At 34.9% G+C, this 15913-nt stretch overlaps 1 protein-coding gene across 1 annotated transcript in view; it reads left to right on the forward strand.

Annotated features, from left to right (window-relative positions):
• Positions 1–15913, forward strand: part of LOC145559207 (serine/threonine-protein kinase TOR-like) — a 37424-nt gene that overhangs the window by 2997 nt on the left and 18514 nt on the right. The window contains exons 6-33 of the mRNA XM_081620644.1: positions 1574–1672; positions 2102–2261; positions 2539–2682; positions 2769–2938; positions 3385–3589; positions 3675–3866; positions 4252–4404; positions 5417–5538; positions 5663–5762; positions 5842–5937; positions 6551–6681; positions 7515–7617; positions 7689–7874; positions 8027–8119; positions 8226–8261; positions 10095–10193; positions 10298–10396; positions 10478–10640; positions 10752–10876; positions 10972–11024; positions 11805–11928; positions 12040–12225; positions 12567–12719; positions 12795–12947; positions 14649–14720; positions 14842–14976; positions 15070–15131; positions 15215–15312. Of these exons, the coding sequence (XP_081476770.1) occupies positions 1574–1672; positions 2102–2261; positions 2539–2682; positions 2769–2938; positions 3385–3589; positions 3675–3866; positions 4252–4404; positions 5417–5538; positions 5663–5762; positions 5842–5937; positions 6551–6681; positions 7515–7617; positions 7689–7874; positions 8027–8119; positions 8226–8261; positions 10095–10193; positions 10298–10396; positions 10478–10640; positions 10752–10876; positions 10972–11024; positions 11805–11928; positions 12040–12225; positions 12567–12719; positions 12795–12947; positions 14649–14720; positions 14842–14976; positions 15070–15131; positions 15215–15312 (3512 nt within the window). The remainder of the gene's footprint in view (positions 1–1573; positions 1673–2101; positions 2262–2538; positions 2683–2768; positions 2939–3384; positions 3590–3674; positions 3867–4251; positions 4405–5416; positions 5539–5662; positions 5763–5841; positions 5938–6550; positions 6682–7514; positions 7618–7688; positions 7875–8026; positions 8120–8225; positions 8262–10094; positions 10194–10297; positions 10397–10477; positions 10641–10751; positions 10877–10971; positions 11025–11804; positions 11929–12039; positions 12226–12566; positions 12720–12794; positions 12948–14648; positions 14721–14841; positions 14977–15069; positions 15132–15214; positions 15313–15913) is intronic.

A 15913-nucleotide genomic window follows, 5' to 3' on the forward strand; every position in this document is an offset into this window, starting at 1 on the left:
AAGTGATGAGCTTCTTTGTTACAAGAGTGTGGTGTCAACTAAAGTTGATCAGGCATAGACCTAGCTATGTGTGATGTGTTTCCCTTCACACTCCTTTGCTTTCTAGTAAATGAGGGTGGAAGAAACAAAAATATGGAAGAAAAAGAGGAGTGGCCTTAGAATTACTATAAAGAATTGAAAACATGTTAATTGTGCACAAGTTTAGTGGATTGAATCATACATGTTAGGCTTTGGTGCGTGTGTAAAGGAATTAGTAGGGTGGGGTGGGGGGTTGAGAGTGTGAGAGAAAGAGTATTAGTGGAGTGGTTCACTTCACATGGTTCGAGTATGAAAATTTCTATTTAAATGACATGAAGATTATTTTTGGACATCCTAAAAAGGAAGATATGTGGACCGAGAAAAGTATATAACACGAGTATGAAGGCGTGGTGGATTTTGCTACAGCCCTCCCAGATTTTCAGTATAAATCCTTTATACTGGCCCAAATTTAGAGTATATTTGAATTTTAAATAATACCAGAATACTCATATTAATATAGAGTATAGATGATGTGCTTATATATATATATATATATATATATATATATATATATATATATATATATATATATATATATATATATATATATATATATATATATATATATATATATATATATTATTATTATTAGGGTTTTTTTTTTTTTTTTTTTTTTTTTTTTTTTTTTTTTAATATTAGACTGTTGGGGGTTTTTTCACAACTCTAGCTGTTGAATGTGTGCAACATGAGTTTTTGTGATTTTTAAACTTATGAATGAGCTACATTGCTAAACAATATGCAGTATTTGAAGGAGTTCAACATAATTGCTTTGATATATATATATATTTTTTAAAGTACACTCTACTGGGCATTGCTCTTTCTCTCAGTAACCTTTTTTAGGTGTAAAACACTAATTTGGATTGTTTTGGGTACTGTAATTATGGAGTTTGAATGTATAAAATGTTTGACTATCTGTTATCAAAATCCGTCATATCCAATATTAAGGTGGGTGCCAATTCTTAAGGGGTGGTTTTGGATAAACAACTTCATAGTCTAGTTTTTTTTTTTGACAAGTCTTCATAGTCTAGTTGGTTAAGCTTTTCATAGCCTAGTTCAGTAAACTCTTAATAGGGGACATTGGATCAAATCTCATTTGCATAACTTTTTCCTTGTGGCTTTCTATACATTAAAAAAAAAATAAAAAAATAAAAAATTACAATTAGGGCATTGCTCATGCTCAATAGCCTCTTTAAGTTTAAAACACTTATTTGGATGGTGTCGGGCAATGTAGTTATTAAGTTTGAAAGTTAAATAATTGTCATGTTCAATTTATATTAAGATGGATGCCAACTAGCCTAGTTATTTAATTTCTTTGGAGGGTAATTGTATATCAAATCACATCTACATCATTTTCTCTTGTGGCTTTCTCTATATAAAAAATTAAAAGTAGTAAAACATGTCACAATAATAATTATATATGTATTCTGTCTTTTTATATCATTTTTTCACCTTGAGTTTATTATTTGAGTCTGACATAATTTGTGCCATATTGTAGGTACTACCGTATGTTTGAGGCTACTCAAGAGGGTCTAGGAAAAAACGCTCCAGTTCATAGCATTCATGGTTCCTTACTTGCTGTTGGGGAGCTATTGAGGTTGGTTAGATGGCCAAAGCAAACATTGCTAACTGTATTTGACAGCTTCTTTGATTCAGGAATCCAAGCTCTATTTTTCGAGGATGTTGTATAGTTCTTGGAGCCATACGCCAAGTGCCTTTTTTTATGGCTGCACCTATTTTCAAGGGTTTTTTTTTTTTTTTTTTTTTTTTTGGCAATAAACAACTTCATAGCCCGTGGGCTTGATAATTTGTGTCTTTGCTTCTCTTCTTTTAATAAATATAATTTTGCAATACTTATCTGACTTTACTTGAAAAAATTTGCGCATAAAGACTGTCCTATTTTGCTCGTAAAATATTTAAGTATATGTCATTATGACATGCTTGACACTTATTAATGAGCTTGGTAAGATTTCTTCTTCGTGATTGCAGCTTGCAGGTCATGATTTTCTGGTTTTCTTTTGTACAGGAATACAGGTGAATTTATGATGTCTAGGTATAGAGAAGTTGCAGATATTGTTCTAAGATATCTTGAGCATCGTGATCGGCTTGTTCGTCTTAGCATAACTTCATTGCTTCCTCGCATTGCTCATTTCCTACGTGATCGTTTTGTGACTAATTATTTGACGGTAAGTGACTCGAATTGTTATACTTCCGCTTCTTTTTAGTTGACACATTTCTTTAGTCATATTTGCCAATAAACAAATTCAACCATTTTATATTTTTAATTACCGATAAGCAGAAATTAAAAAAAGTTGATATTTTGAAAATATATATCATTACATATAAATAACTAGAAAACGGTCAAAGTCAAGCAACTAAAAAAAACTGAGTTAGTAATATTTAGATTTGTGTACTTGTTTGTAGCAGCTTCCCTGATCATTATTAATCATTCTTCTCGGACAGATATGCATGGATCATATTCTTGCTGTTCTGAAGATACCTGCTGAGCGGGCCAGTGGTTTCATTGCTCTTGGGGAGATGGCTGGTGCCTTGGATGGGGAACTTGTTCACTATTTGCCGACAATAATGTCTCATTTGCGTGATGCTGTGTGTTCCAAAATCTATTTTCCAACTTTTATTTGTTGTTACATCATGACATTGCCACTAAGTTCGAATTGGTTTTCTTCTCCTAGATTGCTCCTCGTAGGGGTAGACCTTCTTTGGAGGCTTTGGCTTGTGTTGGCTGCATCGCAAAAGCAATGGGGCCAGATATGGAGCCTCACATTCGTGGCCTCTTAGATGCAATGTTCTCTGCTGGTCTGTCATGCCAGCTTGTAGAAGCACTTGAGCAAATCGCCATTAGGTTTGTTTTAAGATTTTCATTGCTTAAGGTAGAGGTGACTAACAGTCTGGAAGAGGCCCAGCTAACCTGCTTCCATTTGGGTTTGGCCCTGAACTCTATCTGATCCAAAATTACTGTGAAAGCGGTTGGGTAATGGGAAGAGGAGTGTTAATTTTACCTGACTGGATTGGTCAGGCCCTGCCTGATTGATGTGACTGGCTCTCATTTGTTTAATTAAATAAAACTGGCTAACTTTACTGGCCTGCCCTGAATCTGATTTGGTTTTAGTTCAGCTGGGGCTAAAACTGGCCTATGGCACAGATTAATCGAGCTATGAGCCGGTCCATCAAGTGAGCGCAGCCTGGCCCAGCCTGTAGCCACCTATAATCAATGAATTACTTGATTGCCTTGCATGCCTGTCAAATTTGTGTCTTGGTTATAAGTTATCTGTTTTTGTATTGCCTCAGTATTCCTTCATTGCTTACAACAATTCAAAGCCGATTGCTGGAATGCATTTCCATTGCTCTTTCGAGGTCTCATCATGCTCAGGTGAAGCCAGCTGTGACGATAGGCCGAGGAAATGTGGTAAATACGCCTTTGCTGATTTCAGATGTCTCTGGCCCTGTTCTCGTGCAACTTGCTTTGCAGACTCTTGCACATTTTAACTTCAAGGTTTGTACCCTGTCATCTCCTAATTAAGCATGGACTAGTTTTCTTTGGTCATATGCTAATGTTTGATTTCTTGTTTATATACCAGGGCCATGATCTTCTAGAGTTTGCAAGGGAATCTGTTACCTCTTACTTGGAAGATGAGGATGCAGTCACTAGGAAAGATGCTGCATTATGCTGTTGCAGATTAGTAGTGAATTCTATTTCTGTAGCATCTACTCAATACACTCCTGCTAGATCTAGCCGAACTGGAGGAAAAAGAAGACGTCTCATTGAGGAGGTATTTACTGTCAAATTATAGTTAACTGCATATGACAGAAAATATGAGGTTGAGAAACACAAAGACAGCAATTAGCTGAGTGTTCAGTGTTTGTTCTCTTTTTTTTTAGCTTATTTAGGGTATCAAATAGCATGTGGAGGCTAGCTAAAGCTGTCTGCTGTCTAGCTTAATTTCAGAGATTTGGTTCTTGGACTAATAAAAGGGTTATTTGTAGGGCTTGCGTGATAATTTCTCAAAGTTTTTCTCTTTTGAGGACCACATAATTTTGTTTGTGTATTCTCATTCTTGGGGACATCCATTATAGATATGTTAAAGTTTATTTATGAATGGGAGAAACGGTAAAATATACTAACTGATTGGTAAACATGTGTTTTTTGTCCTGCAGATTGTGGAAAAGCTGCTAATAGCTGCTGTTGCTGATGCTGATGTTAGTGTTAGGCTTTCAATTTTCCAATCCTTGCATGAAGATGGAGGTTTTGATGAATATCTGGCTCAAGCTGATTGTTTAAGTGCTATCTTTGCTGCTCTAAATGATGAGGTAACATTTGAACTGTTATGATTATGAGATATTTGGAGTTTGTTATGATTCTGCATAGTCAGGCTGCCAGCTATTCTGTGTTAGTTTTTCCATTGTAATCATTTGGTATCATACATTACATCTGATAATTTTTTAAATTTTTTTTCGTTGGGTATATATTTAAATTCTTGTAGTGCTCTATAGCTATCTGCTCTTTTTGGTAATTCTTGGGAAATATTGTTTGGGGAATGGGGTGGGTGTAGGACCTATAGGATTAATTTGCTTCCTTGTAGATGTTTCTCAGTGCTCCTTTATACAGTTCTGTTTACTTAATTAGTTTTTCAAGGCCCTCTCAGTCATATGAGTCTTTCTACAAGTTCCTGACTATGTATTGAGCTGATGGGTAAGGTTATTCGCTTTTATATCCTGCCTCTTCTACTTAGTAAAAGTGGCCGGGTCACTTAAATAACCTGTATTAAATAATTTCCGGAGAATGGTCTGTATGCTCTTTTGTACTTTATGTGCTGAACTCCTGGAATAGCTTTATTTCGCTTACCAACCAATCTCCTGTGTGCATTTGCACCCCTTTTTAAATTCCCCCCAAAAATATCTGTTATTGAAACTTGGGTGAAGCCGTGAAGGTACACTTCATCTTTCAGCCTTTTCTCCTCTTTGCTTAGCTACCATGGGATCTCATACCATAATTAATTGTCTTTTGTAAAATTACCTAATCTTACTTGTGGTACGGTTTTCCACTTTCATATGCAGAACATGTACAGGAGCATAATTTGCTACCTAGTTTTGTTAAACTATTTTAAAGGTTTACCACCGTACCATGTACCAGTTCACACATTGCGAGCCATGGTTTACAGAGGGGTGGGGGGGGGGGGGATGTTAGCGAATTAAGTAATACTGGTCTGGCTTCTAGTTATCTGGATATTCATTTTATTATCCCTGTTTGCTTCTGATGTTTTTCTACTTTTCATATGGTATACTTCATTATTGTTTTCAAGTGCTTATTGTTTGCTTGCAGGATTTTCAAGTTCGTGAATATGCAATCTCAGTTGCTGGCCGATTGTCTGAAAAGAATCCTGCATATGTTCTCCCAGCTTTACGTCGTTATCTCATACAGCTGCTAACATATCTAGAGCAAAGGTGATGATAAAGGCCATAGCTAACAGACACAGCTTATACATCAATGCTAAAATTTGCATGTGTTTTTGGTTGGAAGAATGAAGCCTTTTTGAGCATAACCAACTGATGTTACATTTTTTTGCAGTGTGGACAGCAAATGCAGAGAAGAAAGTGCTAAATCATTGGGGTGCTTAATTCGCAGTTGTGAACGTTTAATACTCCCATATATTGCTCCGATACATAAGGTGGCATAGAAGTTTCTTTCATGGTATGTATGGTTTGTAAAAGTCAAGTTATTGAAGTTCGTTTTGTGTTGAATTTCAGGCTTTAGTGGCAAAACTCCGTGAGGGATCGGCATTGACTGCTAATAGTGGCATTATCACTGGAGTTTTGGTAACTGTTGGAGATTTGGCTAGAGTGGTGAGCTGTTTTTATTTTAGTACGTTATAATTCATAAATTCAATAAGGTTTTTTAAGGTACGTAAGTGCAAGTTTATCAATAGATGTTTGCGGATAAGTAGCTGACAGTAATTGGAAGTGTAATTTAAGTGAAGAAGTAAGTTATTGAGGGCAGAGCTGTTTGTTTTGCCTCTTGGTTTCTTTTTGTCATTTTTTCCTTTTAATTTCCCTTTTTTGAGGCGTTTGTGTAGAACCTTCCCTAGTGTTTCCTCTGGTTATGTTGTAACTTGTAAGTGTCAATTTCTAATTTCTATTATGTTGGCGGTTTAACTCACCCGAGAAGCATTAATTATAAACTTATATGTTCAAAGATAAGGTTTAGATGATTTAAATGGGGAATAAATTGTATTAGTTTAGGCTGTAAATAAGGTGGGTTTGGGAGGGAAAACCTGATTTCAGTGGACTATATTTCAATAGATGTATAGATTTGCTTCCAATTCATTTCTTATTCTTAGCATGATAAATCAAACCTTTGTCTCAATGGTCTATTAGAAAAGCTTTGCAGGCATTAATGTTGTGACAGCAATGCTGTATAGTTATTTACTTATTTTGTTGAATGATTTTTCGGCTGTAGGGCGGCTTTGCCATGAGACAATATATTTCTGAACTAATGCCACTAATAGTAGAAGCTTTAGTGGATGGGGCAGCTATCACAAAACGAGAAGTTGCAGTTGCGACCCTTGGACAAGTAGTACAGAGCACCGGGTTAGTATCTAATTTACTTTCTAATCAATGTCTTATCATGTATTATGATTTTCTGTTAGACTTGCTAGAGCAGTGGAATATTTTAGTTGAACATAGCATTGTTTTAGGCCATTAGCGTTCACACTCTCACCCTAGTTGAGAGGAGGATATATAAATGTCTGACCTCTTCTGAAAAAATGATACAGGAAATCGCTATTGGATTTTCTGCCATATCATCTCATTTGAAAGGTGCAAATAAGGCTTATGGGTTCTTATTTAAAGATATGGAAGATGTGAACATTTTGCGTCTCCTACTAACTTTTCTGTACAAAAGATTATTGATTTTCTCAATATATGTGTGTGTGTATATATATATATATATGTGTGTGTGTGTATATATATATATATATATATATATATATATATATATATATCTTTGAAGACTCAATCTTATTGTGTTTAAAGTGGTTGAGATTTGAAAGTCAATGCACTTGTTGCCTTTATAGTGAGAATGCAGCTTGGATTAAGATTGAATGACCTTTATGCACTCAGGCTATCGTGTAAAATCAATTTATTAATTATATAGCAGTATTGCTGCTTGATGTATGTGTAGAATGGTTCTAACATTTTGCCAAACTAGACATCACTAAATACATCATCCATTTAGATAAGTTGGGCTATGATCTTTATTATGTGCTGAGGCTATCTTGTATTATTCTCTGTGATCTATATAGGTAATGTAAAAACTGATGTATCCTAGTACTTTGAAATTTAGCAGTTAAAAACTTATAATCCCAATATAGATTAGTGAATGGTGTACTACATGCTTTGGATCTTACAAGTACTCTTGGCAGGTATGTCATAGCTCCTTACAATGATTACCCTCAGCTGCTTGGATTACTCCTGAAGTTGCTCAATGGTGATTTGGCGTGGTCAACAAGACGAGAAGTGTTGAAGGTATGTTTATTGTTTATAGACTGCTAGGCCTCTGATATTGATTGCCGCCAACTTACTGACCTCCGTTTCAGGTTCTTGGTATCATGGGTGCATTGGATCCCTATGTTCATAAAAGGAACCAACCGAACTTGCCTGGGGCCCATACAGAAGTTACCAACACAACCACAGAAACTGGTCAGCACATTCGATCCATGGATGATCTCCCTATGGACCTTTGGCCATCTTTTACAACATCTTCTGAGGACTATTACTCAACGGTACTAGTTTCATCATGACCAGCCTTCATAGAATCATAAAGCATATTGAACCGTCATTTATTTTCTGTTTCACGAGAAGGAAAAATATATATAATTTTTTCCTGTTCTTGGTCTATAAGTAACACAATTTTTGGCTGTAACTATGATTGCAGGTTGCGATAAATTCCCTCATGCGTGTTCTTAGGGATCCTTCACTTTCTAGCTATCACCAAAAAGTGGTTGGATCCCTCATGTTCATATTTAAGGTAATATGTTATTTTAGTTTGATATTTTTTTTTTGTGTGTTGTATATACGGATGATTTTGAATTATATTAAATCCCTAATTGAAGTTTCTTGTTTAATGAGGTCAGTCTATGGGACTGGGCTGTGTGCCATACTTGCAAAAGGTCAGTTTGTTTTTCTCATCCAGTACTCAAATTTATTGTTTCCTTTTGGCAGAGTTAATGTGCTTATATCAACCTTTTCCCCCCTTAATTTAGAGGAGAAAGTTCCAGTCATCTTAATATACCTCATATTCTCAAAAAATATAGGCTGTGTTTGGTAACTAGCTTATTTGAGCAAAATTAGCTTATTTGATCTACATTAACTTATTGATTATTAAATAAGCTAATTCAAGGTGTTTGGTGAGAAGCTCAGTTAAAGAGCTTATTCCACTTAATAAGCTATTTTTTCAATTAGCTTGTTCAATTCTTATAGTGAAATGACACTTAAACCCCCATTTAATTTAAAATCCTGTATGAACTACCTACCACTCAATTAGCTTATTAGTCATTTCACATAATCAATCAGCTTTAAGCAATTTGCTATTTACCAAACACTAGTATACAATCAGCTAACAAAATAAGTTAGTCAAATCAGTTAACATTAATCAGTCAATTATAATCAGCTAAAATCAGCTGACACAATCAGCTTCAGCTTTTAGCTTTTCCCCAAACACGACCATAGATATTAGTAGGCTCAATGGCAAGGGAATACATTAGATTGTAAGAAATGGCTTAAGAAAAAAAAAAGGTTTATTGAAGGTGGATATAATTAATAGCAAGTACTTAGAACATGTGGTTGCATGGATGGTCAAATTAATATTACAATGTTTCGGTTGGTTTATGTGTCTCCAATCATACCTTTGATAAATAATAATAAAAAAATAAAATAAAAGTTTGTGTGAGAAAAACCTTTACAATGCAGAACAACTTTTAAATACAGATACTATATAAAATATGAGTAACGGTGCCTACCAATGTGTATCCTATAGTTTAATAGGGCTGTGAAAAATAAAGGAAAACCTATATCAAAACTGAAAACTGTCAAATCAAAACTAGTATGATGTCTAACTGAACCAAATATTTTGGTTTATAAAAATAACAATAAATCTGGGTGGTTTATATTTTTTGAATTCCATTTACCTGAATCAACCATATTAATGAATAAATTTGAAATTATTCATTTTAAGATTGTTTGTTTAGTGTTTAACTGACATCTGTTTGATTAGTTAGATTGGTTTTGTTGTGGTTTTCTGTTTTTTGTTTTTAAAATTATATGATATATGCATATGTTATATAATGAATCAAAAAAATTAGTCAAACTTAGTAAAAACTTGTTAATTTTGAATACTACAACACAATAGTGGAAACACCTTTTTCTTGTTTTTGGTTTTTTCTTTTTAAAAAAAAGGAAACGGAAAGCAAAAAACAACAAACAACAAACAATTCCAAACAAGCCTTCGCTTTCAAATATGGTTAACCGAATCGATTTGCACGCCCCTTCCTTTTGTGTTTCGTGGACATTATATGAACCTTGCTTCAACTTGTCTCTAAAATTCTAAAACAGTGAACGTAATTTTTATTTACAACAGTTACCAAACTGATTTATGTTGGTGCAGACAAAGTTCCTGGTTTCTGGAAACCTTTTAGATTCAAATGTCACTTCAATTGTTTCAAAATTCTTAGGATATATGCTTTATTAGCTTGCTAAATATGGGATACATATCTGGTTTATGCTACACTCCTGAACAACAAGATTAAATTACAGGGAAACATAAAAACATTAATTCACTGTGGCTTTTTATCTTTAGAATTCCTGATTCATCTATGCTTTATTTAACTCTATCTATTTACGCATAGTCCAATTGTCAATGGTGTTTAGCTGTGCTACAGTTAAGGATTATGTAAGTCTGGTTCTTTTCCCAATTCATCTGTAATTTGACCTGTATTGCAATGTAGGTTTTGCCGGATCTTTTCCAAATCGTTCGAGCTTGTGATGATAACTTGAAGGACTTTATTACGTGGAAATTTGGAACATTGGTATCTATTGTGCGTCAGGTAATGAGGCTTTTCTTTCTTAGTTCATGACGTGCAATTTTTGAGCTTGTACTCACATGAACTGTTGGAGTGCATGCTATAACAAAATAAGTTCTCCTATGCAGCATATCCGTAAATATCTTGTAGACCTGCTTGCTCTAATTGCTGAGCTATGGTCTTCCTTTTCTTTGCCAGCAGTCAACCGTTCTGTGCGTGGTTTGCCTGTAAGCTTTGCATTCTTTTTCTTTTCCTAATTGTGTAACAACTTTTTCACTTGTAACATTTTGCACCCTTACCATTCCCAGGTTTTGCATTTAGTAGAACAACTCTGTGTGGCACTAAACGATGAATTTAGGACATATCTTCCTGTTATTCTTCCACGCTGCATACAAGTTCTCAGTGATGCAGAAAAGTGCAATGATTATACTTATGTTCCAGATATTCTCCACACTCTTGAAGTTTTTGGAGGTGTGATAAATATTTATTAGAGTTCATGCTTTGTGGAAGTATTGATGTGTAAGACATTCTTCAGAAACTTTGTTATTTGTGCTGATGCTATGATTTTTTTTTTTGATACAGGAACATTAGATGAACATATGCATCTGCTTCTTCCGGCACTCATCCGTCTTTTCAAAGTGGATGCTTCAGTGGAGATAAGACGTGCATCAATTAAAACTCTTACTAGATTAATTCCTAGAGTGCAGGTTGTTATCTCTGATTATAATTCTATCATTTATTAATTCTTCTGCTTTTGGTCCTATTTAACACCTGTGCTTTGACTTATATTCCCTTTCTTTAGGTTGCTGGCCATATATCATCTCTTGTTCATCACTTGAAGCTCGTTTTGGATGGGTTAGTTTCTCATCTGGATTTCTTATCAGTTTTGTGACGATACTTTGTCCTAAACTTGAGGAAACAGATGGAATGGGAGAATGCATAGAAAATACTAAACTATGTCAGCCTGTCAGCATGTATTATCATAGTAATTCCCAGAATGCCATGTTTATAAACTGCCAAAATGGACTCTCTCTCTCACTCTCTTCTCACACACCCATACACATACACGCACTCGCACATAGTGCACATTCTGTGCGCTAGCATTAATTTGTAAATAGAATAAACTTTCCTGTCCGTCTGTAACTCGATTGGAGTTGTCAAGAAGACTAAGGCAAGGTTGGGTTGGAGAGGTTGGATTTGCTTCCAGAAATATTCCTGTTTAGGGGTGTGATATCTTATTTTAACTGTTGTAGAGCATCCTGAGTCACTGTTGTGAAATTTTGATAGAATACCCTTCTAAAGTTCAGTTCACCATGCTTGCTTATATTAAGGAGTTAAGGTTCATATAGTGGTGTTTGGCATGGATGACAAAATAATAATAACTTTGTATCCCTTTAATCGCCTCAAGCTTAGGAAGGGGAAGCAGTCTTTAGCTTGCAGGTTTTGCTTTGTAAATCAAAGTTGAACCTAAAGGACATTATTTGGTGGTTTGATTAAACTACATGGGTGGTATGCTATCTCTTAATATATCATCTGTCATGTTTAAATTGGGAGGTCTAAAATTTAAAGTGATTTATGCAGCTCATGAAATTTTACAATTTTTAAGCCTTGCCCAGTTACGCTTCACACTTTCAGGAAGAATGATGAGCTCCGGAAGGATGCTGTTGATGCACTTTGTTGTCTTGCGCATGCCCTTGGTGAGGACTTTGCTATTTTCATCCCATCCATTCACAAGCTTTTGCTGAAGCATAGGTTGCGGGTACTTCATCTTTGTCCTGGTTTAAAGTTCTTTCTTTCTTTGTTTGTGATTGATATATGATAGCCTTTTCTTTTCTTCTCATATCTGGTCTATGATATTTGACTTTTCCAGCACAAGGAATTTGAAGAGATAGAAGGGCGCTTTCGGCGACGAGAACCTCTAATTTCTGGAAGTACGGCTGCTCAAAGATTAAGCCGACGCCTTCCTGTAGAAGTTATAAGTGACCCTCTGAATGATGCAGAATATGATCCTTATAGTGATGGATGTGACATGCTCCGAGATGTCAAAAGCCATCAGGTGCTTTCTTCTTTTGAAACTTAGTCACCTATTTGCTAACAATGATTCCTTGTTTCTTGTCCACTAAACAATTTGCTATATATATATACTTGAAGAATATTATCATTTTGAGACTACGATGTCAGATGCTGTGTTAGTCTCTTGTAAACAACACCTAGTCCTGACTCAAAAGACAAGCCAAATTGCCAATAGCTGGATACTGCTTTTCAGGAAGAGGGGCACTCCACAAATTTATTTATATTTTTATTAAAAAAGTAGCACACTACACCGAAATGCACACACAATAAAGAGACCAACACCCTCTAGCTAACGGTGTCTTGTGTACATATCAACTTAATCAGGTCAATGATGGACGTTTACGTACTGCTGGGGAGGCTTCTCAGCGTAGTACTAAAGAAGATTGGGCTGAATGGATGAGGCATTTTAGTATTGAACTACTTAGAGAATCTCCTTCTCCAGCTTTAAGAACTTGTGCTAGGCTTGCACAGTTACAGGTACGTTCACATATAAAGCTGCCTCACTTCAACACTTCTATTATGATTTTCTTTTTTAATCCCAGGGATCTCCAGCCTTTTGTAGGGAGAGAACTATTTGCTGCTGGTTTTGTCAGTTGTTGGGCTCAACTTAATGAGACAAGTCAAAAGCAGTTGGTTCGACAATTGGAGACAGCATTTTCTTCACCAAATATACCCCCTGAGATTCTGGCAACTCTTCTTAATCTGGTATTCAATCATGTTCTATTGTGTGTTTTTAATTCAATCGTGGGGTTTTGTAATGGCAATACTTTGCCTTTCAATTTGTCATTTTGACTTCTTGTGATGCATCATGCATGTTGGTATTTTTGCATTCATTGTCACCGTCTGTGTTCATTATTCTCCCTTTCCGCTTACCCCGCTTTTCAGACTTTCTCATATTCCTTTCCATTCCCCTATGAAATGCAAAGGGGTAAGTTAGAGCCTATTCCAAAGCTGTTGCACTTACTGAAATTTTCCAGATTAGAAGCTTGGGTCTGGATGGGGGAGTATAGTGGGAGTACTTTTAAAAGAAATTTCACTTTAATAAGTTGTGCCTGGGCTTACTGTTCCATCTTCCTTGTATATCTTTCACCTATTTATTACTTGTAACTAATTTAAAATACTTGTTTTATCAAAAATAAAATAAAATAAAATAAAAATTGTTAATTATCTTTCCATGCACTACATCATTCAAATTTAACCATCCTGAGCTCCTGACTATCTTTTACTTATTTTGTACGTGTAATTATTTTAAAGTGGTTTGAGTTGAGGAAATAAACACAATAACTTCCTTAGTAGTGGAATAAGACCTCATCCTTAGGAATTGATGCGCCCCAATTGTTAGATGTTTATATATACTTTTTAGTATAGATAAACTAGAGGACACAAAACTTATGTTCCGGTTTATAATTTTCTTTCTATTTTGTATACAGATGTTTCTTTCTTTTATTGTTATCATAATTAATTCAAGCATGTCACCATTTTTTTATCTCTTCCATTGACCAATGCGTGGTTCCCGCAGGCGGATGCACGATCCGCATGGTGCAACCCTTCCCAAAAAAAAAAAAAAAAAGCTTAAAGAACATTGTTTAGAAATGTAAAGAACATTTAGTTAAAGTTAAAAGAACATATTATAGAATTGTAAAGAACATTGTATAGAAATGTAAAGAACATTTCTTTAAAATGAAAAGAACATGTTATAGAATGTTAAATAATGTTTTTTATCTTCATTTTCTTAGATTGTTAGTATAATGTACTTTTATTTGTGACATAGTGTTAATTGTTTATTTTGAAATGTTTTTTTGAATTTTGTCTTTAGATTATGGCGGTTGAATAAAAATAATGTTCATTACATTAAACTATCATTATAGGTGATCAAAAATTCGGGTCGGGCCGGGCCTTAACATGATATATCGTGCCCAACCCCGGAAAATATAGCAGTCTTTTTGGGCTTTCTTCGGGTCGGGTTTTGATTTTTAACTAATAATGCATTTTTAGGCTTGCTCAAACCCACCTTATTTTTGGGTCGGATCGGGCCGGGCTGAAGTTGACCACCTCTAATTATCATGTTCTTTATTAATATTACAAATGTTCTTTAGATATATATAAAGAACATAAAGTTTGATGTTTTTTTTTTACAAAATAGCTATAGGTTCTTTACAAAACAACTATATGTTCATTACAATACAATAATATGTGATGTTCTTTATAAAATAGCTAGATGTTCTTTATAAAATAACAGTATGTTCTTTTCGGAACAATTAAATGTTCATTCCGCCTTTTTAAAATGAAAGCGGATGCACGGAGCATTGTGCATCCGCCTTCATGGAAAAAATTTCATCTTAATTGTATGTTTTGATGAAATCCAATTATAATGTCTTCGATATTTTTGTCATCTGGTCTTTTTAGGCAGAGTTCATGGAACATGACGAGAAACCTCTACCTATTGATATACGTCTCCTTGGAGCTCTTGCTGAGAAGGTATGGTTTTATCTTTGTTTCATTATTGTCCTGTTTGTTCATTTCTTCAGCAGCCTGTGACTGAAGATGATTGTAGATGGATATTCAAATAACTTGGTTACTTCTTTCAATAAACTATCAGTGTAGAGCATTCGCCAAGGCATTACACTACAAGGAAATGGAGTTTGAAGGTCCTCGTTCTAGAAACATGGACGCCAATCCGGTTGCTGTCGTTGAAGCACTTATACATATTAATAATCAGTTGCATCAGCATGAGGTTGTGAAGATTCTCTGATATTTTTTTGTTTTTCAATTAAATCCACACTGTATTGTTTGTTTTACTGTTTGTTAATTGTTGTCTCATGTGTAGGCTGCTGTAGGAATTTTGACCTATGCACAACAGCATTTAGATGTTCAATTGAAGGAGTCATGGTAAGGATTAACTGATCTTTAAAATCCTTTTTGCTAGTTGCTTTGTCTTTGCATGATTCAATTTTTCTTGTTTTCTAATTTAGGTATGAGAAGTTACAACGCTGGGATGATGCTTTGAAGGCTTATACAGCAAAAGCAGCTCAAGCAACAAATCCTCATGCTTTACAGGAAGCTACGTTAGGTATAAGATCTTATTGATCCCTATCAGTATCAGCAGTTAGTCTTTGGTTTAGGTTTTTCAGTTGGTTTCCACTTTCCAGAATTATCTTTGTTTCTTTTGCTGGTGGGAGATGAATTAGGTTATTCAACATCTTATTTTTGATTTGTTGTATCAAATTGGTTTACTGCTTTCTCTTATTTCAGCATCTCCCCACATTTTTGAATATATGTATGAGAGCCAGCTAGGTTTATTAATGACTACCTCTTGCTCTGCTTGTGTGTCTCTTACGCTTTAACAAACTAATTTCTAGTTCTGCTTGTATGCAGCTAACATCTATTATCCTTGTTATTTTAAAAGTATATGTGGTGCGGGGGCACAACTTTCATGTTAGGGATTCTCTTCATAATCTGAAAATAATATACGTAACATACCATGCATTCTCGTCATTTTCTGACAGTAAGGCATCAGCCAATCTCTTTGATATTAGTATCTCTAGTATTTTTTGCCCTCCACTTCCTGCAAACCAAAGAGGCCTGAACATTAATGTATGTCAATATGATTCATGTGAATTTGGTACGATGGTACTTTTTGTTTTGCTATTAGTATTTGTACCATGTTGAGA

This window comes from Chenopodium album, chromosome 9, assembly GCF_948465745.1.
Source record: "Chenopodium album chromosome 9, dcCheAlbu1.1, whole genome shotgun sequence".
Taxonomy (NCBI): Eukaryota; Viridiplantae; Streptophyta; class Magnoliopsida; order Caryophyllales; family Amaranthaceae; genus Chenopodium; species Chenopodium album.